The sequence below is a fragment of the Phycomyces blakesleeanus genome (assembly GCF_001638985.1).
Source record: "Phycomyces blakesleeanus NRRL 1555(-) unplaced genomic scaffold PHYBLscaffold_3, whole genome shotgun sequence".
Taxonomy (NCBI): domain Eukaryota; kingdom Fungi; phylum Mucoromycota; class Mucoromycetes; order Mucorales; family Phycomycetaceae; genus Phycomyces; species Phycomyces blakesleeanus.
This window is the reverse complement of record NW_017265136.1, coordinates 2,121,181-2,147,915: the sequence shown is the minus strand read 5'-3', so window position 1 is coordinate 2,147,915 and position 26,735 is coordinate 2,121,181. Positions and strand designations below refer to the sequence as shown.

The 26,735-nt window shown below is 35.1% G+C and overlaps 8 protein-coding genes across 8 annotated transcripts; 4 read left to right on the top strand and 4 right to left on the bottom strand.

The window, feature by feature from the left end:
- Window positions 1-925: 925 nt before the first annotated feature.
- On the bottom strand, window positions 926-3,435 carry PHYBLDRAFT_163881 (hypothetical protein; the record flags this gene model as incomplete). The annotated part of the gene is made up of 5 exons (XM_018434888.1): window positions 926-2,078; window positions 2,198-2,494; window positions 2,689-2,777; window positions 3,226-3,268; window positions 3,401-3,435. 5 exons carry the CDS (start codon window positions 3,433-3,435, stop codon window positions 926-928), a joined length of 1,617 nt encoding a protein of 538 aa, XP_018296830.1.
- A 4,528-nt stretch (window positions 3,436-7,963) lies between these two features.
- Window positions 7,964-9,583, bottom strand: PHYBLDRAFT_163880 (hypothetical protein; the record flags this gene model as incomplete). Its single annotated transcript, XM_018434887.1, has 2 exons — window positions 7,964-9,101; window positions 9,201-9,583. 2 exons carry the CDS (start codon window positions 9,581-9,583, stop codon window positions 7,964-7,966), a joined length of 1,521 nt encoding a protein of 506 aa, XP_018296829.1.
- A 906-nt stretch (window positions 9,584-10,489) lies between these two features.
- PHYBLDRAFT_122170 (hypothetical protein) lies at window positions 10,490-11,609 on the top strand. The gene is made up of 2 exons (XM_018428853.1): window positions 10,490-10,498; window positions 10,734-11,609. The coding sequence occupies exons 1-2, from the start codon at window positions 10,496-10,498 to the stop codon at window positions 11,529-11,531; spliced, it is 801 nt and encodes a 266-aa protein (XP_018296828.1). The 5' UTR covers window positions 10,490-10,495; the 3' UTR covers window positions 11,532-11,609.
- An 818-nt stretch (window positions 11,610-12,427) lies between these two features.
- PHYBLDRAFT_62455 (hypothetical protein) lies at window positions 12,428-13,065 on the top strand (the record flags this gene model as incomplete). Its single annotated transcript, XM_018440974.1, has 3 exons — window positions 12,428-12,693; window positions 12,848-12,877; window positions 12,996-13,065. The coding sequence occupies 3 exons, from the start codon at window positions 12,428-12,430 to the stop codon at window positions 13,063-13,065; spliced, it is 366 nt and encodes a 121-aa protein (XP_018296827.1).
- Window positions 13,066-13,458: 393 nt separating this feature from the next.
- PHYBLDRAFT_185351 (hypothetical protein) lies at window positions 13,459-14,534 on the top strand. The gene is made up of 6 exons (XM_018439064.1): window positions 13,459-13,606; window positions 13,687-13,808; window positions 13,915-14,041; window positions 14,123-14,217; window positions 14,298-14,334; window positions 14,395-14,534. Exons 1-6 carry the CDS (start codon window positions 13,493-13,495, stop codon window positions 14,419-14,421), a joined length of 522 nt encoding a protein of 173 aa, XP_018296826.1. The 5' UTR covers window positions 13,459-13,492; the 3' UTR covers window positions 14,422-14,534.
- Window positions 14,535-15,203: 669 nt separating this feature from the next.
- Window positions 15,204-18,773, top strand: PHYBLDRAFT_130926 (hypothetical protein; the record flags this gene model as incomplete). Its single annotated transcript, XM_018429392.1, has 9 exons — window positions 15,204-15,507; window positions 15,795-15,928; window positions 16,044-16,292; window positions 16,386-16,580; window positions 16,758-17,147; window positions 17,202-17,592; window positions 17,682-18,359; window positions 18,437-18,492; window positions 18,672-18,773. Exons 1-9 carry the CDS (start codon window positions 15,303-15,305, stop codon window positions 18,771-18,773), a joined length of 2,400 nt encoding a protein of 799 aa, XP_018296825.1. The 5' UTR covers window positions 15,204-15,302.
- A 599-nt stretch (window positions 18,774-19,372) lies between these two features.
- PHYBLDRAFT_185350 (hypothetical protein) lies at window positions 19,373-21,792 on the bottom strand (the record flags this gene model as incomplete). Its single annotated transcript, XM_018439063.1, has 5 exons — window positions 19,373-19,722; window positions 19,797-20,334; window positions 20,394-20,625; window positions 21,473-21,516; window positions 21,700-21,792. 5 exons carry the CDS (start codon window positions 21,790-21,792, stop codon window positions 19,394-19,396), a joined length of 1,236 nt encoding a protein of 411 aa, XP_018296824.1. The 3' UTR covers window positions 19,373-19,393.
- Window positions 21,793-25,995: 4,203 nt separating this feature from the next.
- PHYBLDRAFT_95506 (Zn(2)-C6 fungal-specific transcription factor) lies at window positions 25,996-26,172 on the bottom strand (the record flags this gene model as incomplete). The annotated part of the gene is made up of 1 exon (XM_018443910.1): window positions 25,996-26,172. A coding segment is annotated over one exon (177 nt), but the record flags the coding sequence as incomplete, so codon positions are not given.
- Window positions 26,173-26,735: the final 563 nt, after the last annotated feature.

Sequence of the window (26,735 nt, the reverse complement as noted above, 5' to 3'; positions counted from 1 at the left end):
TCGGATTATACCCTAGTAATCACAAGTCTACTTTGGTGTTTTCTATTGTTTGTTTGTTTGTCTATGTTTATTTATATGCTTTTTTTGTAGTTGCGTGTGTAGACTTGTGTACGTTACAGCAAACCATTCCCCTCTAGTATCTGTACTGATTAGTATAAATAGCTTCCGAACTTCTATTAAATAGCGAACATCTTTCTTAAGCTTAAATCTCCTTCTCTTCTCCTAATTGCCCAAACTAGTTCATTTCCAAACTTCTTTCTCGGAGTTATTGCAGGAAAACATTACAGGCAGCCCGGACGTGACTACAAACATTTAGCTCTTTAATCAACATCGCAAGTAAAAGGGATGCGAGAGAGTTGTGGCCTATACATCTGTTTTATATTCTTTTATATTTCACTCACTCTCATTTTTCAATAAATATAAGAACCACATAGATGACGAAATGATATTCCAATAATCTCGTAATTTTCTTTGAATAAATCAAATAGAAGAACGCCCATATGATATTTAGATTGAGAGATTATATAGAACCTGACGGTCTATGTTTCTTCATTGCACTAAAGGTACTGCTATTCACATTAATTGTAAATTATACTATTTTCTATAGAATATTTACAATCCACAACAAAAATAAGAGGTTTAATCAGCTCTTGATGCTTAAAATTTTGATACAATGACACAATAATAACAGAGGCTTCGAGCTGTGATAATTTCAAGTATGTTAAGATAATTGGACATTAATTCGCAGGCTAATACGAGAATTGGCAAAATTTTGCCATTTCCACTCGAAAACACCTTCTCTAATGATTTATTATTATTATTAAAATATTGGGTTTATTATATAAATATAAGTGTATATATATATATATATATTAGTATTAATATTATACAGTTAAGGGTTAAAGCATATAAATATTGGTCTACTTTATAAGATAAATAGTTTGTAGCCTGTTATTGTGGAGGCTAGAACAAGTGCTAATCCTGGAAACACAAATAATATAACAAACAAGAAGCAAACAAGGGCATTGGACATGAAATTTGGATCAAACAAAAAGACCCGTATTATGGTAAAGAATCCTGAAAATCCAATCCAGGCCACCACCAGCCATTCAGTCAAAGTGTTGATTCCGTAACCAGCCCAGAAACCTATCATAAATGGCGTAAGTGTACTCGCCACAATCACCACGGCCTCCCACCACCCGGCCGGCTGAGAGGTTATGCTGATTCCGTTGTTTATATGGTCTCCAAGTACCACCGAGATTGTACCAGAGTCCATGGCACTCTTTTGTAGAACGTCATAAGCAATCGTATCTCGTTCTTCAAAACTCTTTCGGAGAATCGTTGGCATACAGCCCAGAAAGCCACTAGACGATGATTGTGCGTTATTTGGGCTCTGGTATTCCAGAGGGTCAATCCGTTCTCCTTCTGTCAGACAATGTATACTGTATGCTGCAACTTGGGTAGGTAATATAATAGCCGATAGAGTTTGAAAGAAGGACATGACCATAAATACAATCAGAACAATTTTGAACCATCTATCTCCCGAGTCAATAACACATTCATAGACAGTAAAAGCCATCTGGATGAAACACATGAATATCTGGGTGTAACAAGTCTCCTCTATAAAATAGGCTTGCTGGAGTTCGTCAATCATACTATGGGGAAGGTAACGAACGAGTGTTGGGTGAACTGGGACTTGGTATATACACACGGACCCAGAGCCAGCCACTCTCATGTTTTCTGTTCTGGGACGGTGGACTGGTTGGCCGTCCAACTCGTTTAAGCGATTGAATCCAATGTAAAGGTTGCCGTTTAGAATACAGTGCTTTACTTTTCTGGCCTTTGTAGGACCCATGGTTTCTAGGATTCTAGCGAGGTGTGATACGTTGTCGTGTTCTCCGTTGTAGTAAGGTGAAATTGATTCTTCTAGTACATCTGACCACCGGTTCTGAGAATAGAATTTTCGCATGGTTGGATTACTCAGACTTCTCTCTGTGAGGTCTGCAGCCGTTGGTGGAGAATGTTGGTAAGTAGAAAAATATCCAGGAACTTCTGCAGCTTTAGTAATGGTGTGGGTGCTGTGTGAATAGATTGATAGCCAAAAAAAAATGCAAGGAAGAAAGAAAGTGATAAATAATATTAATAAGCTTGGTACGAAATCTACAAATGTAGAAGATTCTATTTAGTTAATAATTACCTGAGATGATTTATACCAAGAATTGAATTTGATCTATATACTTTGATTACGGACCCAAAGGCTTCATGTACACCACTTGTAGGCCAGGCAAAAGAACATAGACGCTTATATACTGCAAATAAAAATGTCGCACTTCCGTCGGGTCTGACTGTCATGATGTGGGTTACATAACAGAAAAGGATCGTTTTTACGACTTGAAAAATGATAAATTGAGTTTCTGTAAAGCGAGAATCTGGAAAGACTTCTATATCAGATGGAGCTGCAGAGCTGACAGGTAGCATTAGCAATACAATGCAGCTGACACACAAGAAAATTCTGCGTGGTCTTGTATTAAGCGTTGTTGATCGACGACAGAGGAAAGGCATAGGATGTTGAGTAAAAGAAAGAGACAAAACTCGATCGGCGGCACCACGTCCTGTAGATGTATATATACACGATCACTGATACAGACCTTTAAAAAAAATTACAGCTTCCGCGATCTATGGGCTTACTGTACATCTTGAGTGCGACGAAGGCTTAAAATTTTGTACACCTCATTACCAACCAAGCGACAGTTTAATTTTACAAGACTAACGTGTTTCTAGTAATCCACTAAAAATACAAAAAAAAGGTTGAGAAACTGTATTGTCCTTTTACCTATACCTCTTCTCTTTATTTTTATGCTATAATTTTGAAATATAACAATTGATATCTACTTCTTTAAAGGAATTGCTTTTCGTTTTCAATAAATATCGAAAAACAATCCCAGCAATAAGCAAATATTGTATACAATTAGTATTTTTGGATATTCTGTTACAAAATTACTATATTTGTAGATATAGTTATATTAAAGTCTTGGTAATAAGAAGGGTATTGCTATCCTTGCTCCCCGAATTTGAATTGATCTCCTTGGAATTGGAAGACGTATCTGCTGGTATAGTATACGGGTAGGGGATGGTTATATTTAGCCGTGTAACTAGTGGTGGAGGCTTGTGTATTTAGGTTCCGAAACTCTTGTTCTGAAGAAAACTACAGTCTCACTTTCTTACCAAGGCCATTTTAATTATACAACAGGAAACACCAATACTGTGTCTATGCAATACTCACATATACACAGACACAGACACACACCGACAGTTGTGTGACAGGGATAGCTTCTGGTTGATTCCTCCCAAGATGGAAATGGCATGAAAAAGTTTTAGGGGTTTTATTTTACTGGTTTACCTATTTGTACAGCGTTTGTAGCTATAAGCGGACATGTCTTTGCTGACTGTTTGAAGTCCTCTTTATTTGACTTGATTAGTATTGAATTGTTAGTTCTCATTTGTTTTCTTGCTAGTAGACTAAGATTATAAATTTCTGGCGCAGTTTAGTATTGGCTTGGTATAATATTTGGATAGGATAATAAAAATATTTACATGTTTATATTTTGTTAGAGAAGTCGAGGGCTCATTTGTATCAACAAGAGTTGCTTTAGGTTTTATATTACCGTAATTAAAATAAAGTAAAATAAAATAAAAAGTTATACACTATCAAAACTATGCTTGTTGGCGATGAACAGATCAAATGATCCCCCCCAAAAGGCTTTGCTTAAAACGCCATTAGATTCATGGTTTGTTGTATGTTTGCAATGTATGGAAAACAAAGGGGTCAAAGAGAACCTTGTTTAAAAGATATATATATTATTGACATGTCCAAGCTTTTAGAAACCATTGTACGACATTTATCTGGTAAAAGTTGGTTTGTATGGCAATAGACAGATCAGAAACTCGGTTCGATTAAGTGTGCTACTTTGAATATAGTCAACCCAATCGGAGACTCACATAAATCGATTTCTGTAACCATATTATATATATATATATATTTGTATGAATGATTGTTTTTTGACGAATTGATTTAATGGTCTAGACAAGACGATATTAAATACAGTTGCAATTCTACTTCAACTTAAATAATGAGTAAAAAAAAACAGAGCCATTACTGCTATTCAAAGTATCATTATTTCTGGTGTCAATACAAAGAAATAGATAGGGAGAGAAAATAAATTCATTTGATGTAGAAATAGCATGTTACATGTGATGCATTTATCATCCTTGTTGAAGCTCACTTTCTCTTGCCTTACTTTAGCCACAAAGAAGCCACATATTAAAATATCGTCATTAATTTTCATTATACTATATATTGAAAATTAAATGTTTTTGATATATGTATAGATATATGTATCTCTTTAAAAAGATGAATATTTTTCAGCATGAACTTATAACACAAAATACTAGCCCTAAGAATACCATATTTTTTCTTCTTCTCTCTAAATCAGATAATATATTTAAACATCTTTTTCGTTTGGGAGCCATGAAGTTCAATATTTTTGCCACTTGTTCTCTATTCCGAGAATATTTTTAAAACTAGGTAACATGGAACTCTATATCCATTAAATCAAACCATTGGTACATCTTGTTACGTTCTATACAGAATATAGGAAACATTTGAATGTTAAAGGTCTTTTGGGCTGTATAAATATGTAATATATCAGTATTCTGCACCACCAAATACCTTTGGTTGGATACACTAAACACAACCAAGCTTTCTCATTTCTCATTTTATTGTTTTCAAAATAGACATTAATTCTTTATTCTGGTCCGTATATAAACGTTAAATCTTCTAGATTCTTGGCTGTACTCCATATATTCGTTTGACAAAAGATACGATTTAGAAACATCATGCCTTTTTTTTGTTCTTTAGTCGTATATACTAATGTATTTTATACTATACTTGATACCTACTACTTGCGCGGAACAAAGATAAAAATAGTTTTCAGTGATAGTTATTCGTAAAAAGAAGACGATAGACGCTTGTTAATTATAGACAACTATATACAACATGTAATATTTAAGCAGAGTTAGCAAAGAACTTTGTGCTTTGAATATTTTAAATATCAAAAATCCTACACTTAGTAGCTCTATAGCATTGTACAAACACTTGTATCAATTTATTATATTGCAAATACTACTGTTGCCTTGGTCTAAATAATTGAGCAAAATTAATTGCCGTATTATCTCAAAAGGTAGTGTAAGTTTATATCATCTACATGTAACATCTGTAAACGAATTAGTTTTATTATAATTCTAAAGCGTGATTGGTATTTTTATGGTTGATTGGGTTTGGATTCACTACATCATTGATGCTTTATATAAGAAAAAAAGGTCAATTACTTGATACTAAAGCATTACCTCGGCTGTAAAGAATTTTTCTCTTTAAAGAAAAATTGATATACTTGTGCTAAAATAATCCCAAAAATATAATGTGAGCTACTTTGATATATGATAATGATCTTCTACTTATTTATTTGACAGCAAAAAAATTACAGAGTTCTAGGGTACTTGTTTATCAAATCAACATTAGCACAATAATAATAATAATATATAAAAAAATTGAAAAGGCTGGATTTTATATATATATGTATTGGAGCACTTCAAGACATTTATAAGCCCATTGTCATCTAAATCTTATTTGTCCGATTCTCTTCTGAGTCTCCCAATAACTTAAAAGCCCCTACAATATGAATGTATATATTTAAGAACTCATTACCTCAATAATGCCACAAGTTCAGCGTAGTTCAATAAAAGATTGCTATGGAACTTTTGCCAAGTAAAATAAATAAATAAAATGTTTACCCGACTGGTTAACTCAAGTTAGCCTTTTGAAATTGACTCTATCCTACACATATCGAGTATTTCAAGTTTGAACAATCAAGATTAAGCTATTGCGTATATTTCAAAATGAAATAACAAGATTACCAACATTTCTGATAACCCAATTCTTATGCTCGTATTTTGTGCCGACTAGATAATTAAGCTAGACATAAGTATCGTCATTGTACATCTACAAACACTCTTCTACAATGATAAGTAAGCAGTAATAATTCTATGATCCTTTCAAGTGCCAATATATTTGGAAGTCCTGTAAGTGAGCGGCCTTTTCCTTTCTGTTATTTCATTTTGACAAAAAAAAATAAAGATGTTCAATTGATTTGTCTGACAATTGATGTACTTGACCATAAGGTAACAAACAAATAAACCAAACAAACAAATAAGCAAGCAAAAAGTCTTTTAAAATAAGGCAATAATATTAACTTTGGGAATAAAATGGTTAGGCATGCTTTTCAGAGGTGAGCTCAAAGTGTATTCACTTATATGGTTTACTTGTTACTTGTTACTTATTCCTTAATTGTGTATTCTCCCACCGGAAAAGTTCTCTAGTTACTATTACTGCTATAAATATAAATATATGTATGTGTATATTATTTAGTAGCTTTAGAAGCATCGATGCATCCAGAGTAAAATATAACGGATAGAAATATATAATATTCTGTATATCGTGAGCACAGGTATGGTATCACAACTGTAGAACAAAACTCACGTCGTGGTAACACCTATTGATGGATCACAGCCATAAAACCTATAAGCAGATGAGGCTTTGTTCAATTACTACGCCCAAAAAAAAAGAGGAAGAAAATATATAGCTTTGCCATTACTTACACTACCGTATAAAAAGAAAGAGAAAAGGGGAAGCTTTTAAGAGATTTTTGAAAGCTTTTTTTTAGGAGAGAGGTTTTTAAGGGTTTTTTTTTTGTACAAATCACCTCTCCTATGCCAATACACACTACGAAAGAAAAGGGGTGATTCAGAAGCCGATTTTTAAAATGCTTATGATTTTTCAAAATCACTCTCTTAACCGCTCCTTTTTCCCCCGTAGTGACAGTACAGTACAGTAAAATAATAATAAGTAATTAACTAAATTATCCAAAGAATTGAATGGTTTATCAAAAAGGCATCTTGGGAATAACCAGGTTGAAATAGTTATCATATTACTGCCAGTGGTGCTTGCCTAAGACTTCTTAGCCTTCATCTCACATAACAACCCTCCAAAATGTCTTTTCTTAATTCCACGATACTTCCAACTTTATTAACATGAGTAAGCTTCTAAGGAATTGTTTTAACACATCGCAATTAGTAAAATTTGTGTCCGAAGCTCAATACAGTAGCAAGACCTCACTTCTGCAAACAATTCCCAAACTATAATTAAGCCATGTCCTACAAACAATTTGAGTTGGTACATCTAGAATAATCTTTAAGAATAAAAATAAATAAATAAGGACTGGCTATAGTATAGTATATTATTTTCAAATATCATGATAGGTTACACTTGGCAAGGATTTGAAACTGACTTGAACTTTTTTTTTCTAATATAAAAAATGACTGCAAAACTAATGTAATTTCTTTTGAAAATACCCTTCAAATTTCTTCCAGAATCATCCTTTTTTCCCCTGTAGTGTAAGTTTTAGAGTTAGTTTTCTTTTTCTTTTTTGAAAGTAAAATAAATATATTAAATACTTCTATGCCTTGGTTATTCAATTTATGAAGTGTGATATCTCTAATAATTTCAAGTGAATCAACTCTTTAGATTCAATAATTCTTAAAGACTTTTCAATGATCCACACTAGAGATGTTTCGATTGTCTATAGATAATATACTCATAAAAACATATTTAAAGCAACCGAAAGTCATTAAATACACCAAATATTTTCACTTTTCTTTTAGCTTTATCAGTTGCTTAGCTATACAATCATTTGGCTATACACAAAAATAAGATACACAAACATGCATTTTAACCCTATTTATTTATTTATATTTTCTTTATTAATAATTATATTACTATATGTCAAATTTATACTTTTTATTATTATACAACTTCATTAAGGTTATTGGAAGAAGAAAGAAAAACTATTTAACTGATCTCTATTGGAGTTCCAAAGATATAGCCGTAGACTGTGGCACTAAGAACTAGTCCCATACCTGGGACCAACAATACAATTGTTAGGACAAGATATAACTTCCAGCCAATAAGGTAACTTGGATCAAATAAAAAGATACGAAGAATATGAAATGGAACTCCAACAAGAATCCAAACAAGGACAAGTATTTCAGTAATTGTTCCAGCCATAAATCCTGGCCAAAATCCAAGCATAAGCCAGGCAACTGTGCTACCAAAAATAACAGCACCCTCCCACCGGCCAGGATTCTGGACTGCAATTGTAATATTAGCACCTGTAGGGTTGCTTATCACAGCTTTAACGAACGCCGGTTTCATCCCAGTCTTGTACAGTACATCGTATATAATGCATTCTCGATCGGTAAATATTTTCTTTGCTCTATTGGGAAACATATGAAGGAGGAATGACGCCAAAGGATGAGAATGCTCTAATTTACGTTTTTCTAAATATCGGTATGGATCATTGAATTCGGCCACGCCTTTAATACTATATGCGACTACTTGAGTAGGTAGTACATATACTGATACGAGTTGAAGGACTGACATGGTCATGAAAATTATCATGAGCACCTTGGACCATTTCTGCCCGGTGCCTTGGATACACTCATAAACGGTATAGAAGAGTTGAACAAGAGCGATAAATGTCGTGAAATAGGCGTTGTTTTGTATACCGTGCGATAGTTCAAGTTGATCAATCATTGGCTTGGTAAGGTAACGTACGTAGCTTGGATGAACAGGTAGCTGGTATTTACAGCTTGCTCCTGGACCACATATTGTCATGTCAGAAGATTCGAGTCGTAATTTGGTTCCATCCTTTGAAATCAATAGAGTGTTGGTGCCAAGGTATAAGCTACCATTAAGAATACAGTTCTTGACGCGTTTGATTTTATCATCTTCCATACTGTGAAATCTGTTTCTTAGGTATTCAAGATTGTCGTGTTTTTTCATCTCAACATTTTCGACTCCATTATCAACCTCCTCGGGTGTGAGGTCTTTTTCATCTATAAGTAGGGGTACGTTTGGGCTACCCCAGTCTTCGCTCTGTAAAAAAGTTTCGTTTACACTTCTTTCGGGAAGAAGTTTAGGTGGAACGCTATTAAAATTGTAAGTATAATTATGCAAAACTGTATTAATATTTATTTATTTATTTTTACAATTTTTTGATAAAACTGTATATTTTGTATGCACTTACGTCAAATTGTTGAAACCAAAAATTCTGTCTGAGTGTCTTATTTTAACAATTGCACCAAATGATTCGTAGACACCACTAGTAGGCCAGGCCAATGCTGACAGTCGTTTATACATGTTTGGTAGCAAGGTTGTGCTAGAATCGGGGCGAATTGTCATAGCATGAGCAAGATAAGCGAGAAGAATGGTCTTGAGGACTTTAAATGCGTCAACTACTGATTTAGAGAAGTGGCGTAAAAAGTAAGCCTCCATATCAGATTGGTCCTGGTTTTCTTTCAAGATAGTCTCGATGGGTGCAGCAAAACTAAAAGGCAGTAGGATGATTATAAATGCAGAAACCATTAGGATCAGCTGGCGATACTGCTTATACGATAGTTGGCTATGCATTGGTAAAAGTATATAAGGTGGATGGTCTCCCTATTCCCACTTTATAGTTGAGATTGATACAATAGAAAGAGTTGAGAAGGGTAAAGGAGTTATATATACATATAAATAAGAAGAATAAATACGAAAAGGAAAACAGGTATATTTATACGTTTTTCATTTCCTTGTAATGGTGTAGAAGGCTTGCAACAAGAACCTTATTTAAATTAGAAAAACAAAAAGAAGTAGCTTAGATTTTTTTAGTTTATTTTTACCAAACTAATCAAATATAATAAAAGTCAAGCCATTAATTTATAAATACTCTAATAAAAAAAATCCGTTTGACATAAAGGACGAGCCAATGATTGAATAAATCATCAAAAGATGAGCAATCTGAAAATTGATCTATTCTGATAAATTGTATTTATAAACAGCAGTGTAACCTAGTTAAACAATAAGCCATGCTCATTCATAACAACACAACGAAAAGAAATATGTTTTTAGATAAATAAATATTGGCTTAGTACTTGGTACTTAGTACACTGGATACATTTGATATTCTCAAGTAATTATCCTTTTCAATAAATCCGGTCTCTCTCTATATCTAATCGTATGTGCATGGGTACATGCCTGTGAACATTTGTAAATTAGTACGCTTGTTCAAAGGTACAATAATAAAATTCCAAGTTTATAAATTTAGATGAAACAAATATGTAAAATGTATATTATATTCAAATTCGATGAAGATATTGGGATCCCATTATTCGGTAAATTTGATTGTTTTTATGTGACAGCCAAGGCTCGGTTAAAAAGGTCGGACATCCAAAATGACGTTGGAAGTCGGTGGGTGGGTGGGGGGAGAAGGCAGGAGAGGTATAGGGCAAAAGGGAGTGCGCCCACAAGGTAATCCTCCTCTTTCACGCATCTATTGTCATAATGGTAATTTTTTTCTTACAGTTTCCATTGAAGAAATACACCACATCACAACTTTGTCGAATACCAATGATGGATGAACAATATGGATTGATGGATTGAATCAAAATGAACACCAAATCGAATGGATTGAAAACACAACCCAAAACCTTACAACCTACACGATACTATAATTTGGACATTAGAATTGGATCAAAATTCATCAATTAATAATCATCCTTTGTTTCTTGCTTTCCCTCAGGCCCCCGCCAAGAAGTCCACCGGCAAGAAGGTCGCTCCCGCTCCTTACCCCGTCAAGGGAAAGGCTGCCTCCAAGGCTCCCGTCAACCCTTTGATTGAGAAGCGCCCCAAGAACTTCGGTATTGGTCAGGACATCCAGCCCAAGCGCGATGTCTCCCGCTTCGTCAAGTGGCCCGCATACGTCCGCCTCCAACGCCAGAAGAAGATCATCTACCAGCGCCTCAAGGTCCCCCCGGCTCTTAACCAGTTCACCCAGGTTTTGGACAAGAACACTGCTACCCAGCTTTTCAAGTTGGCTAACAAGTACAGACCCGAGACCAAGGCCGAGAAGAAGGATCGTCTCCGTGCTGCTGCTGCCGCCAAGGCCGAGAAGAAGGAAGTTGCCAAGACTGACAAGCCTGTCGTTGTCAAGTACGGTATCAACCACATTGTCGCCTTGATCGAGGCCAAGAAGGCCCAGCTCGTCGTCATTGCCGATGATGTTGACCCCATTGAGCTCGTCCTCTACTTGCCCGCTCTCTGCCGCAAGATGGGTATCCCTTACTGCATTGTCAAGGGTAAGGCTCGTCTCGGTACCGTCGTCCACAAGAAGACCGCTACTGCTCTTGCTTTCACCGACCTCAAGGAGGCTGACAAGGCTGACTTCGCTAACCTCATCTCTGCCGTCAAGACCAACTTTGGCGACAAGTGGGAGGAGCACAGACGTGTCTGGGGTGGAGGAATCAACGGTCCCAAGTCCCAGGCCAAGATGGCCAAGCGTGCTGCTTTGGCTGCCAAGGAGATTGCTGCTCGCCAGTAATTTTTGTTCTTATAGGAACTGTTTCTTTATTTCTTGGAATAAATATTTAAAAAAAAACATTTTGTCTTTTTGGCTTTTAAAAATATTGGTGTTTATTTATCGTAAGGAAAGTGTTTGGTAATTAGTTAATTGTTAATTATACAAGTATCAGGGCAAGTGTATTTCTTTGGGGGCATCAAGTGATTGAGTGAATGAGTTTTTTTATGCAAGAACTTTTTTTTAAAGCAGTGTAATTGTAATATGAATTTTTAAATTTTTTCTTTTAATTTAAAGGGACCTTTTTATGCGAATGTATACATTGTTGTGAAGAGTATGAAGATGATCTGTTTGAATTCGACCACAACTAATAATGATATAACAGATTACGCCAACACTTGACTTTCCTCCTGACTAAATCAGCCGTCACATTGCACCTACCTAAGATTAGGAAATAGCTGACAACTTTTTTGAATACGTAGGATATATAAAATGTCCAATTCATTTGATTCTTTGCGTTTGACCTTTTCCTTTTATTAAACATTCTACTACCACATTAGATATATATATATATATATATATATATATATATACTTGTGCCTTATCTCCTAATTATTCAAAGCTTACAGTAGAACGCCCAACAGAACATCTAGTACACAAATAAGGCTACGAAACTGTGAACAGCATAACATATTGATTTTGGAGTTCCTAAGTGGTAAACCTTGGGTTTGCAATTCTGGTAAACATATATGCCTTCCGTAGACATCTAAGTGATATGGCGCACTATAGTGTTTTGGAATAAGTACTATAGTTATTTCAAAAGTTTGTAGGATAAGGTTTGTGATATTCGGATTGGATAATACGATTATAAGAAAATGACCTAATTCAACTTTTAATCGACTTGGCTAGCAAGCTATCTAATGTGCATATGTAGGAGATTGATCGATTGTTACTTTGAAAATATCAAAGGTGTCAAAATAGTACGACAATGTCTAGAAGATTATGTGCAGCCATTTAAAATATTTATTGTAATTATTAGCGGGGAGACTTGTTCGATTGCCTCATCAATCAGAAAGAACTACAAAAGAGATATAAGAAGTGTGGAAGAAGGGCATGGAAAGCAAATGGGGCACATATGCTATCTCTTGACCAGACAAGCTGACCATACCAACAAGATAAACATAGAGTATAGTGCTTCCTTCCTAAACTATGAAAAGACATGATTGATACAATTATCGTACAAAGAAACATAGACAGCCCAAAAGACGTTTATACTTATATCATTATGTGTTCAGATAGATATAAAGAATAATTTATTTCAACATTATCAATATATATAGATATATTGTGTATGTTATTGGCCTGAGCCTGTAGGTTCTTCGCACCAAAAGGATTGGGTAAACGACAAGAATCATCCGCAATAGACGTCTTTCAATATCCAGATCGATAAACAGCTTTGGAGAATCTATTATGCCAATACTTGTACAGACATATGTTTTTGAAGCTTCATATTGGTGATATAGATAACCTGCTGAATTCTTCTCTGGCCAAGACCTAAGAAAAAAGATGAAGATTGGTTAGATAATTGTCTAGTTGAAACAGATAGATTTTTATCATACTCCAGATATCCAGATAAACATAAAATTGACTTTATTATTAATAATAAATTTTATATACTCAAATCCATGACTTTGCTAGTAAAACGTAATAAATATCCGATCATCTGCTGAAATTTGATAATTAGTCTGAGCAAAAAAAAGAAAGAAAGACATAGTAATTAGTGTGAAGGTAAGTTTTTGTCTCATATTTTAATTTATGCTTATATAAAATAATAATACATACAAAATTATTCTTATTCTAATTCTAATATAAATTATTACTATCTTTTGTATATATATACACACACAAAACAGAAGCATACAGACACACTTGTACTTCTATATCTATTCCTCATTGTCGTTATTTTTTCTTTCTTTCTTTCTTTAATGTACTCAAACGATGAGCCCTCGGTGTTTGTGTGTGCCAACCCATTCAACATTCCAGCCAGATTACTCTCTGGAAAGGGTAGACAACTTGGTGTATATACATCAAGTGCAATGGTACATTAATATCAATACATCATAATTCTATACATATATGAAAAGCAAACAAAAAAAAACTAATCTCTTTGAGTGTTTAGATTGCATGTGGTTGGTGGTGCTTTTTGGATGCTGTGATTCAGTCTAGTTCAGTTGTGGGTGCGACTCCAATGGGATTTGAGGATTGGTTTTCTGGAATACTGACAACGTTTGGAATGATTGTGTAAGTGAGATATAGGTAAATTCAAATGTGAATGTGAATTGGAATGATATTAACAATGATAATAATAATAATAATAATAATAATAATTAATTTTGTATTTCTGTAGAGTGAATATGATTGATAAGTCCAGGCTTTATGGAGAAGCTTCTCAGTATGATAGTGTTGCTTGGAAGGCTCGCTTATTTCTGTTTATGGGATTTGCACTTATGGCTGGAGGATTGGCTGGATCTATTGTAAGACTTGTTCAAATATGAGGGTTTATTTGATATTTTTGCTTATAGTTGTTAACCTTTTTCTTCTTTAACAAAAAAAAGTGCACGTTAATTCTCAAGTATGTTATCCATTTGGATTCGACTGACATTTACTTTGGAGTAGCTGGAGTGATTCAGAATTCGTTGATTATGCTGAGGTACAGTTCATTTTAAATATCAACAACAACAATTGTCTTTAGGCTAATTGATTTATTAACCTGGTCTTATTGATCTATAGTGCTATGGTATTATGGATGGCACAGAGCGCGCAGGGAGTAAGTAGCTTTATTTTCCATGAATCTCAAGACTCTGATCCTTTCTTTTTTTAATAATAGGAATTTGTATACAATGTTCAACTCTAAGAGTATGTTTTCTTCTTCTTCTTTATACTATACTATACTATACTTTATATACGTATCTTTCTCTTCTTTAAACAAAAATCATATATAAAAAAAAAAGAAAGACTCGTACAACCAAACTCAATTTTTCTTTCGGATCTCAAAATCAAAGTCTAATTTTACTCCTTCCATTTCTCGCTCTTCTTTAACAATCCACTCTTTCTTGATTCAACACAAAACATGTATATAAAGTATAATTTACATATAATTGAAAAGCCAGGAACATTTTCGTTTAATGACTATTTTTTTTTTATTTATTTTTCTGAAAAGACAATATATATATATTTGGTACAGGTACCATTCAATATAAATAAAGGAATAGAAAGGAAAAGGGAAGAAGTAGTATAACAAGAAGAAGAGGAAGAAGGAAAGAACATTTACAAATTTACATTAAATCCTTGTAATTGTTGTAATTGCTATAATTGCTGTAATTATAATTATAGCTATAATTATAATCATAATTGTTGTAATTATATTTTCTTGGCTTTTATTTTATATAATTTTATTTTTTATTTTTTATTATTTTTACCCATTTATTCATTCATTCATTTATTCATTCTATATATTTATATATACACATATAAATATTATTATTTTTTTTATTTATTTAAAACAATATAATAATTACCACCAATATTGTTACTGCTACTTATACTGTTACTAATATTACTTATTGCCAGTTGCTGCTATTTCCGTTACTATTACCATTTACTATTAATAATAAGAATACTTAATACGGCATATTACTTATTACAACAACAACAACAACAACAAAAAACAGAAATCCCTTCTTTTTTTTCACTTCTTTCTCTTCATCATCATCACTGGATCATTAGTACATCACAATGTCCGATCGTCGTAGTGGGATGGTCCAGTCAATTGGCTACCATCACACTGGCTCGATTGTAAGCAGGGCAGTTGCTGCTGCTGCTGCAAATAACCACCATTCGAGTCGAAGAGCAGGCAGAGGTTCTCGACGTTATTCAGTATCAGTATTCTATTCAATGGCTGCAGAGCAAGACATAGAAGTAGAAGACGAACTAGCTAAAGGTAAATATACACATATATGAAATAGTGATAATAAAGTACTATTATCAACTCCCTTGTGATAAAAATGCAAGACTTCTTTCCTTCTATTTCTATCATTGTTGCTCTTCTTCTTCTTCTTTTTACTACTGCTACTACTTTTTTATTACACATAATAGCAATTATTGTAGCTATTAATAACAATTACAATTACAAGCACAGTAATAATAATAATAATAATAATAATAATAATAATAATAGAACCTGTTTTTTTTATATCTTCTCTCCTTTATATTAAACGATTTTTTAAGCACAACGCTCCTTGAGAGAATTAAAGACAATGATATCTGTCCAATCCAAAAAGAATTTTACACGTGAACATGATGTTCGTTTCCTTGATGCTCGTATTGGACTTTTGATCCAAAGCAGAATGGCCCTTGAAGAAGTAAGTCAAACTTTATTCTCCTCAATATATAAAAGAAATCAATAGATGAACCAATGGATCAATCAATGGATCAATTAACCAACCAGGCCACACTCAAACCTTTTGTTGTGAGTAGCAAAATGAAGTCGTGTCTCGTTTAGAAGAGCACGATGAAGACAATGATGGACACTACCCCGGCAATCTCCAAATGCAGCAATACGGCAACCTATTCTATCTCCTACAGAGCGAACCTCGCCACATTGCCACACTTTGTCGCCTGGTCAGCCTTTCGGAAATCGACAGTTTACTCCAGACCGTGATGTTCACACTCTACGGAAACCAATACGAAAGCAGAGAAGAACATTTGCTATTGACTATGTTTCAGGTAAATCACAAAAATAAGATTGATAATTATGTTAATCTCACACGTGTTTTTCCTTTTATTTTTGTATGTATATTATGTATATTATATGTATAGAATGTCCTCGCGTGGCAATTCGAGACTACTCCCGAGTTCTCCTCCCTCCTGCGCGCCAATACTCCTGTATCGCGCATGATGACGACTTACACGCGACGTGGTCCTGGCCAGTCCTATTTAAAGTCATTGTTGTCTGAAAGAATCAATGAACTGATTGTCCGTAAAGATGCCAATCTACAAATCAATCCACTCAAGGTAAAAGAATGATTAATATATATATATATATATATATATATATATATACATAAAAGATAGTAAAACTAAAACTAGAATTAGCATTAGCATTATAATTATCATTAACAATAACACCAGTACTAACACATAATAATAATAATACTAATAACCACCTCATAAATCATTATCCACACAAAGGTCTATGCAGAGATCATTGACGAAATGGAATCCATGGGCACATTGCCTGAATACATGCCCAGGAGTGTCACACCCGAGGTGGCAGCTGCAAATCCTCAAGTGCAGGCCATGATCAAACCTCGCCTCGAGGCTTTGTTGGAGGTGGCAGATGGGTTCCTGAGCACGATTATACACTCACTTGATCAGATTCCATACGGTATCCGTTGGATCTGCAAGCAAATCAGGTCCCTGACCATGCGAAAATACCCCAATGCCACTGACGATGCCATCTCATCTCTTATTGGTGGATTTTTTTTCTTACGGTTTGTCAACCCGGCAATAGTTACTCCTCAAGCATACATGCTCGTCGATGGTCTTCCGGGAATTCATCCCAGAACGACAGTTACATTGGTAAATATATATATATATATATGCATATTAATATTAAAAAAAAAACTTTATTAGATTGCAAAAATGATTCAAAACCTGGCCAATAAACCAAGTTATGCCAAAGAAACATACATGATTCCTACAAATTCATTTGTTGAAAACAACAAGGCACGAACAAGTGTGTTTTTAAACGAACTGTGTGAAGTGGGTGATTTTTATGAATCGCTCGAGATGGATCAGTACATGGCACTGTCCAAGAAAGATATCATGATCAGTATAACTCCAAACGAAATCTATGCTACTCAGGCATTGTTGGAACAACATCTTCAAGTGCTGGCACCTAAGCCCAACGATCATTTGAGACTGCTGATGTGTGAGGTTGGTCCGGCACCACCTCAAGTACCTCGCAAGGAAAACAAACCTCTTGATCTTTCTCTGTTCAGTAGATGGGAAATGCCCATTCAAGGTAAATAAATAATGTATATATATATAATGGAACTCTTGATGAATTGTCAACTTTTATTCTTATTCTTATTACTACTTTGATATAAATAGATCTTACCATGACACTCATGTCCGAAAATAATATTACTCAAAATGACATTCTTTACATGGAGACAAAGGCCATATTTGTCCAGATTATTCGTACAATCCCTACACTTGCCCGTCAGCCACTCCGATTGGCTTTCCTAGCCGAAGCGGCGGGAACTTCCAAAGATGCTCAGTTGGTGACCAAGGGTATCAAGGTTAAGGAAATGTTGCGTGAGCTGGAGACAGTCGGGATTGTGGACCCTAAGGATGGACACCGCTTCCTTGCACAGGAAATCACACAGGAGCTGGCTCACTTGGGGGATCTTAAACTCAAGGTGGTCAAGGAACTAGAGTCACTAGAGAGTGTGTACAAGACCATTCAGGACCACAACAATTACCTAAGAGGTCAGCTGGAAAGCTATCGGGCCTATCTTCAGAACGTGAGGTTCCAGACAAGTGGAGGCAACAAGTCAAACAACACAAAGCAGGTCGGAATTGGAGTCGAGGTTGTCGAAGCAAAGACGAATACAAAGAAGCAGGCAAAGGTCCATGTGCAGGGTCCATTCAAGTTCACTCATCAGCAGCTCGAGAAAGACGGCGTGATTGTAGCTACAGAAGTATTGGAGAGTATCAGGGTTAATGTGTACCTGACCATCTCTTCACCTCTTCCGGGAACATTTATCATTGAATTGAACTATCGAGGTAAGCAACATTTTTTTTTTTCAATAAAATAAAAAAGGGGGAGTGTAACAGATAACTGAAATTGTGATATTATCAAGGACGCGATAAACCGATATTGGAAATTGATCTCAAGTTGGATGACTTGCTTGAAAAGGTAAATTTTTACAAATGGCAATTAGCATACACACATAGAGAGAGAGAGAGAGATAGAACAATGGAATAACATTGTGTGTGTGTGTGTGTTTTTTTTTGTGTACTATATTATTCTAATTGTTATAAATTATTGCTATGAATTTTATTGTTTCTAACTCTAATCTAATTTATGTAAAACAGCAACAGTACAATATACCCGTATTAGATCTAGAGTATCTCAAACTCAATGTGGGAAAGACACTTCAATTGTTAACAAAGTCCTTTTTGCCAAAGTCAAAGTAAGCTGTTAAATTCAACATTAAAATCTTTCGTCTACTGATCTTTATAATCTCCACATAGAACCGGTTTCTTTTCCTAAGCTGAACCCCTCCTTTTTCTTTTTCTTTTCCATTTCCATTTCCTTTTGCTCTTAAGAAAAGATAACTGAAATACCTTTTTATATGCAGATATGAAAGGAGAAGAAGAAGAAGAAGAAAAGAATGGCTGATCGTACAAATCTCATTGTTTGTAGCGTGTTCTCTTAATATGTATACTTTCTATTTATTTTACTTTATTCTACCTATTTATTAATTTATTTATTTATTAATTTTATTTTACATACTTTATATTATTTCCTTTTATTTATATATTTTATATATACAAACCATACAAACCATACAAATCAAGCAGACAAGAAAACAAGAAAACACGCAGAAAATAATAATAATAATTTACTCATATATTCATCTTTATATTATCAATGTTTTTGGATTTTTTTTTTCAATTTTCTCTTGACAAATATATATATATATATATATATAATAGGTAGTTTACTAATATTCGGTAATCAAGACTTGATAAAGATTAACAAATCAGACAAGTATCCCAAAGGAAGAAAAAATAGAGAAATTGATATTATATATTTATTTGAAATGAATTTGCTTGACAGAATCATGGGCTTCTTTCACATTCATGTCTTGGCTGTATGCCTCAATGTAACGCCATGATCGGTTATAATAGTTGCGGACGTTAGAAAGCTTTCCAGCATTATCAAGAAAAGTATGAATATTCTTATCCAGGGAATTGTAAGTATAGTCACACTGAAGACGAACTTCACGCTTTGCAGAACCCCAGTACCTCTCGATCCAATTGCATTCGCAATGGAACTTCGGGTACAATTCGAAGATGTGACCAGATACTTCGACAGCCTCATGAAGAGCAGTTTTCTGTGACATAAAATCTGGCTGAGAAGCTAGAAAATGATGTGCACAGCACTTGCTATCCTTCAGAGGCGTCGTTTTTTACAGTCCAGTCCCCATGTCTTACTAGGATTGTATGGGTCCTTCTCCAACCACATACCACGCTCCTCTAGGATTGTACGGACACCCTTCACGTATTTCACCTTCTTCGTCACCCACTGCCCGCTCTTCTTTGTGAACCACTCGTCCTTCTCGTAGTACATAGACTGTACTTGTTCTTCACCATCCCGGACAAAAGTAGTATCCCTCAGTGTACAAAGATCATCTTCTTCAACCTCTTTGTCACCTAAGGTTATTTTGTTTGCTATTAAAGCATTTTGACTGTACGCCTTGTGGTTTGTACTTTGATCGAATACAAAGACGGCCTTACATCCAGGGTGAATTACTTCGAATAGAGGAATTGCGTTACTCTCCAATTGCTTCAACATATGAGCACTAGTCCAGTACCCGTCTCTATCGGCTCCAGGATGGAATACCTCCCGACTAGACCATGCACCATTAGACATTGTACCATGGCATGCACATTTGAATTCACTAATCATAAGTGACATGCCAGGACCCTTCTTTCGAATTGGATTTTCACCTTCCACTAGCCACATAGCTTTCTTTTCCATCATTTGAATAGAAAGTCGACTCATCATGGGTGACAAAGGACATGTTCTACTTCATCAGTTGATAGCTGTGGCATAGTTACTTCATCATTCTCGCTAAATCTCGCCATCTTCGTCTTACAGCCCATCATTCGATTTGCCCATTTCTTTCGATATTCAATAACATCGGCTCTCTCATGACCATCGTAATAAATGCCTTTGGAATTTTTTCTAAAGATATATCCCCCATTCGTGAAGATACTTCCAAACTGTACTTGTTGAGACGCTTCCTGGAATTCAAAGTTTCTTTTTTGTTTTTTTTAACAAGGGTAGTACTGCGACCTTCTGGCTTTTGTTGCTGGATCCACTTGGAGATAATAAAAGTCTTGTATTAACGTCTTTTATCCAAGAGAAGAAAAATAAAACCGGGAATGGGAGCATGTGGTATGATTTCCTTGTTGACATGGTGTTAATTTGATCTGTGCTGTAAAAAAGTCTTCTTTTTATCACTTGAGTCAGTGGGGCTTGGTGAGCTTGGTGGGCTGGCGGGCTAATTGCAAACTGCAAAAGTAATGTCGTTTGTAATTCTCGGTTTTATTTTTGTCATTCAAGAAAAGGATGCTTTATCGACTTTGCTTTTGATGTTGATATATATATGTGTGTGTGTGTGTGTGTGTGTGTGTGGATGAAAGGAATCTCGGCTGAATGATTATGTAATTGTTTAATTGATATTTTGTTTACTCGAAGATTTCCTGGGTGATACACCAAAATGTAAATAAACAAAATAAAAATGAATATAAATCAAGCGTACCAGTCACTATCACACTGATGATTTTTCTTTTTATTAAAAATAAATAAAATTGACTGGCTGACTCACTGAAAATGCTGTATACACATAGTAGGTATATATATATTATATTGTGAAGATATTTCTTATGCTGGGTCAAGCGTTCTGAAAGCTATCTATTTGAGGAATATATTTAAAGCGAAAAAACTAGATTTAAAATAGAGAGACCGGGTGCAAGCAGTTTTATTATTATTATTATTTCAGCTTCTTCTTCATCTAATTATCCTGTCTCTCAAGAAGCTTGGTGTAATTACCTTGTTTACGAGCGTCTTATTTGCGGATGATATTTGTAACTGACAATCTTACCTACAAAATGACCCTTGACACTCGCAATACTTTTCCATGATCGTCTGAAATATATATGTATGTATTTATGTAATGCTTGGGAGTCAAGTAGATCCGTTTGCAAAAATTCCCTCAATGTTTGTCACTATACTATACGCATGTCCACATACGATCGATCAGCATATCGTTTTTTCTTTATTTTTGCTTGATTAGTTAATAATTTAGCCTTTCTTTTCTTTATGACTTACACATGTGCATAAAATTTCGAAATATGCTTCGTCTGATATAAATGCATAATCGAAACTGGTTCTTATTTGGAAATTACCAGCCAAACAAGCCATAGATCATGCTAGCTGTTGCAAAGAGGTTTTATTTCTGTTGTATCATTAAGGATATCATGCCACAAGCTGTAGTCTCGCTTTCTTTTCTTTTTCTTTTTATTTAACTATTTCTTTCTTTCTTGATGATATAAGGAATTTAGTCGTAAGAAGAAGAAGGTGGGATAGGAAAAATATAATAGAAAAGGACGTATTTCTGGTAAAAGTGACAGTAATTTTATCTTTCCGGGGGGTGTATGCGTGTGTCAATGCATGTATTATATGCGCATATGTATATATATATATATATATATATGCGATAGAGAGAAATATACGCTTTAAATAGAGGAGGGGATGTAAGGAAAGGCAATATAATGTAAGATGAGGTGAGATGAAGTGAGGTAGCCATGGGTTTGATTGACTGGAAAATAAAAACGCAAAAACTCAAAATAAAAAACATCTCTTGTTTTTGTTTTGTCTGATAAATCGGGTTGCTTAAAGCTAAAAATGAGAGCAATTGATCCCGGGGAATAATTGTTTACTTACTTGTGTTGGGCATAACAAGACTGATCTTCTTTCCATTTATTTTACAGCTGTACAAAGGTCTGGAAGGCGGGAAAGGGGCTAAAGAAAGAAGAAGAAAAAGCGAGGGAATGGGGGAGGGGGATGGTTTCCAATTAAGGTTTTGGGGTTGCTCATTGTGCTGTTGTAAGTCAACGGACATTTAAAGAAGTATAGTTTTAGACATGCAGATTCCAACAAGACAACATTTGAACCTAGAACTTTGGAAGAAGAAGAAGGGATAGAAGCAAAAATACTAGTGTCTATTCCTTTGCCTTGCTATGGTTAATATTATTATTATTAGCATCTAAGAAGATAACTACAATTGTGTTCCTCTTCTTTTAAGAATTTCCCGGAATTGAATACATTTTGGACTATTTTTTTTTATCTTTTTAGGCAAGTTAGTAAGGCCAAAGAGGTATACAAACCTGTACCTATCTTATTACTGTTATTGTACCAAACTTTCCAAAGTAGTCTAAAGCTGAGAGAAGAAGAAAAGTACTAATAGAATTTAATGATTTAATAATAATAAAAGCGCAGTTCCTGAGGAATTTTCCTGGGCAGTTAATTTCAAGCGTTCAATCAATAAAATAAGGATACGCACTTTGGTTATTGATGCCTAATATAATATATACACAAAGCCTTGCTACCCTCAAATAACATGATTGGATAGCATTAAGCTTGTATTTGTACTCAATATACATTCTTTATATATAAATAAATAAAAAAAATTGTGCTTTTTTATTGTGTGTTTGTGTGAAACGTATCTTTTTTTTTTTGTTTTACAATTATTATTATTTTTTGGTTTTTTGGTGGTTTTTTTTTGTTTTTTTTTTCAAGTATCACTCAGTGTATAATAATGATAATAATATGTATAATATATATATAAATATATATGTATATATGTATGTATATATGTATGTATATATGTATGTATATATGTATGTATATATGTATATGTATATGTATATGTATGTATGTGTGTGTGTATATAGACAGAAAATAAAAAGAAAATTAGTAAAGAAATTATCAATATAGAAATGGCATTGTGGGAATTGGGTTTTACAAAAAAGGGAAGAACAAGGCATGAATATATAGAGAAATCAGTATATAGCATAAACATATAATAAAATAAAATAAAATAAAATAAAAATGAGGGCATAAGTGTTTTGTGTAAATGTATGTGTAGGTGTATTTGTAGGTGTAGGTGTAGGTGTAGGTGTGTATAGGTTTTGTATGAACATGTAAGGTTGTGTATGTAGAATTGTATGTATATAAGAAAGAAATAGAAAGAAAGAAAAAAGGTCCTTCAATTGGGTACAAAAACGGAAAGGTCGAGAGCTGAAAAGCCAAACATCGAAGAATGGAGGGAAAATGGCGTTGGTGACTGAAGTGGGGACAAGGAAGGTGCCGGGGATGAAAGTGTGTGGGGGAATCCAAACGAAGAAACCAATGGAGATTGAGAGTCTGAAGATGAACTCGATGAAGAAATGGAGGAACAGTCAAATTGACCAGAGTGTAACCAAGGAGAAATATCGACAGGATCCTTAAGAAGAAGGTCTTGGTGGCATGGGTGGAATAGGTCAGTGAATGAATCATTCAAGAGACTATTGATATCGACCGCCTGCAGTGATGGGGTTGGCATAAAAGTTGGATCAGGTGGTGGAAAACACCCAAGATTATTTTGATTCTGATGATGATTATGTTGCTGTTGCTGTTGCTGTTGCTGTTGCTGTTGATGAGGTTGTGGTTGTGGATAGCCTTGATAATCAGATTGATGTTCTATATTGTGTTGCTGCTCATGGTGGTGAGTATATTCCTGCTGGTGCTGAGCAGAGCTAGCCACAAAAGGAGAAGTAGCCATAAAGAAGTTGTTCAGTACACCGTGACTAGAGACTAGTGATAATGGAGTAGGGTTAACTGCCTTTAGGACGTTGATTGTCTGCTCAATTTCATTAGAGTAACACATGCTGTCCAAGCTCAGGTCTAGCCGAATAGACCCAGCCAGGGTTAAGAAAGGCATATAGCAAGTCAGCACATGGCGTCTGTTATTGGAGTGTAGCATCTGGTCGGCCATTTCAATCAAGGTTGTGGCGGCATTTGTGCAGATGGTCTTGCTCATCTTTGTACTTTCTACCATGCCAGCGTTCTCGACCGAGCAAGACGATGAGGATTGTTGTGGTATCGATTCAAAGGGGCGGTTGTGGACGATTATCTGGGCAGCGTAATAAGCCATACGATAGAACCGAGCACTGGCAAAGGACAGGGCAGAGTGCTGGGGCTGGTTGTAATTAAGGTAAGAGGGCAGATTGAGATACCAGTTTACGAGACGGTCATGGGATTGCTGACACACTGAGGCAGTTGAGCCATGGCGGCCTTCATTCATCCCGAGAATAAGACAGAGGCGAATCATTTCTGCAAAGCAAGTGACCTGAATAGCATTAGGTGTATTGAATTGACTCTGCTGATGTTGGTGTTGGTGTTTTTGAAATTGAATTTGTGGTGATAGATGATTGTGATTGTGATTGTGATTGTGATTGAGGTTTTGATTGGCGGAATAAGCAATTTCTTCGTTTGTGAGACCAAACAGCTGTTCATCTTCAAATTGAGGCCACTGGCAGTCCCAGACGTCCAGATGAGGTCTCAACCAGCGTTGTTGGCCTGTGTTCCCAGCCATCCATTGGTCTGTCACAAATGCGACCCAAAAGGCCCGACGAAGCATCTCAGACTCCAGTAGGCCGACACAAGGGTCTGGGTCGTGATACAATTCGAGCTCTTTGACTAGAGACATCAATTGACGGCGTAGGTTTGTAGATGTCTGGTGGTGGCCTGTGAGGTAAGCGTACCAGCACATCAATAATAGTCCCTGTAAGAATCAGATTATGAAAATGAGTACAGGTCGTTTAATGAGATGAATGACTTACTTGGATAGTCGAGAGAGAGTCTCTTTTGACATTCAATAAGAGTTTACATTCCTCAAATGCGTCAAGAGAGGACTGGAAGTTCTGGGGCTCTGCATAATAAAGGCCGAATACATCGACGGCTTTTTTGAGAAGAGGATCAAGGGAGTGTGGGGAATGGGTGAGCTGGTGCATGAAATGAGGGCGGGATAAAATGGGAAAGAATAGGTTAAAATGGCTAAAATAGTCCTGGGCCCACTGGGTCGAATTGTTGGTTTTTGAGATGGTCTGGTGGAGGTGAATGCCATGGCTGCCCTAGAAAGTAGTCATTGTAGAATGGATCTTATCAGTAACCATGCAAAAAATATATATATCTTAATTCTATAATACAAATGAATGAATTTTGTATTCTGCAACGTACAGCCGTCTTTCTAGTGATATCCTTGGTTTGGGTCTCAAGACAATCTACGGTGTTTCCGATCAAACTTAAGAGGGGGTTTGGAGAAGAGCAAACTTGAGGATCTAGAGTATTTTGCCAATCTAAAATAGAAATAATATACAAATATATATATATATATATGGATTTTGATTTTGATTTTGAAATTAAAAAAAAAAAATTAAAACATTAAAATTGAATTATTTTAATAATTGATTATTATTATTTCTTTCTTTCATTTTTCATAATATGCATAGTGTGCCTAGTGTGCATATACACAAGTAAGGAATATAAAGACTATTGAGGATGTTTACTTTGTAATGGTTTTTGGAAAAGAGATTCAATACGGTGGGCGCGACTTTCGATGACTTCAACCTTGCCCTTTGGAGGACCACGTTTTCGAGGTGGGTCTGAATATTGGCATGGTATCTTCATTGAATGACAGCGAGAGCAGGTTGGTTGCGCACCGTTACACTTGACTTTCTTCTTGCGACAGACGGTACATGCAAGAGTCACCTTGACACGCTGAGAGGTAGGTTTAGGAGTCTCTGGGCGTTTCTTTCTATGGTTGATCTTGGTCATACTTTCTTTTTCTTTTTCTTTAAAAATAATAATAGATATGTATGTATATTTTATATAATTATTGTAGTTGTGGCTTTTTTTTATTTTTTTAGAGTTTGAAAGTTTGGGGGCTGTATGTGAAAGAAAGGGAAGAGGAAGAAGAAGAAGAGAGAAAAAAGAGGGGGGAAAAAGAGTTTGGATATTTATATATAAAAATAAATGTTTAAATAATAGACACAAAGAGGGAGAGAGGAAGGGAGAATGATCTGAACCGGTTGGTTCGGTCACAAAGCAAAAAGACAAAAAAAAATGTGGGGTATTGAACCATTAGATGGTTTGTACAAAGTAAAATATACAAAAAATGATGGGCCAATTGGGTTAATTCCAATCAATGGGCTTTGTTTAACAAAGATACCTTCAAATATAATAAATAATAAATTTTTGTATATAAAATATTTTATTTTATTCTGCTGTATTCTAACAATCAAGGCACACAAGATCGACGCCCA

Coding starts and splice junctions, on each gene's coding strand:
- PHYBLDRAFT_185351 (XM_018439064.1), top strand. CDS start 13,493: ATGTACTCAAACGATGAGCCCTCGGTGTTTGTGTGTGCCAACCCATTC. Junction 13,809..13,914: donor ACAACGTTTGGAATGATTGT/GTAAGTGAGATA, acceptor GTATTTCTGTAG/AGTGAATATGATTGATAAGT. Junction 14,042..14,122: donor GAGGATTGGCTGGATCTATT/GTAAGACTTGTT, acceptor AACAAAAAAAAG/TGCACGTTAATTCTCAAGTA.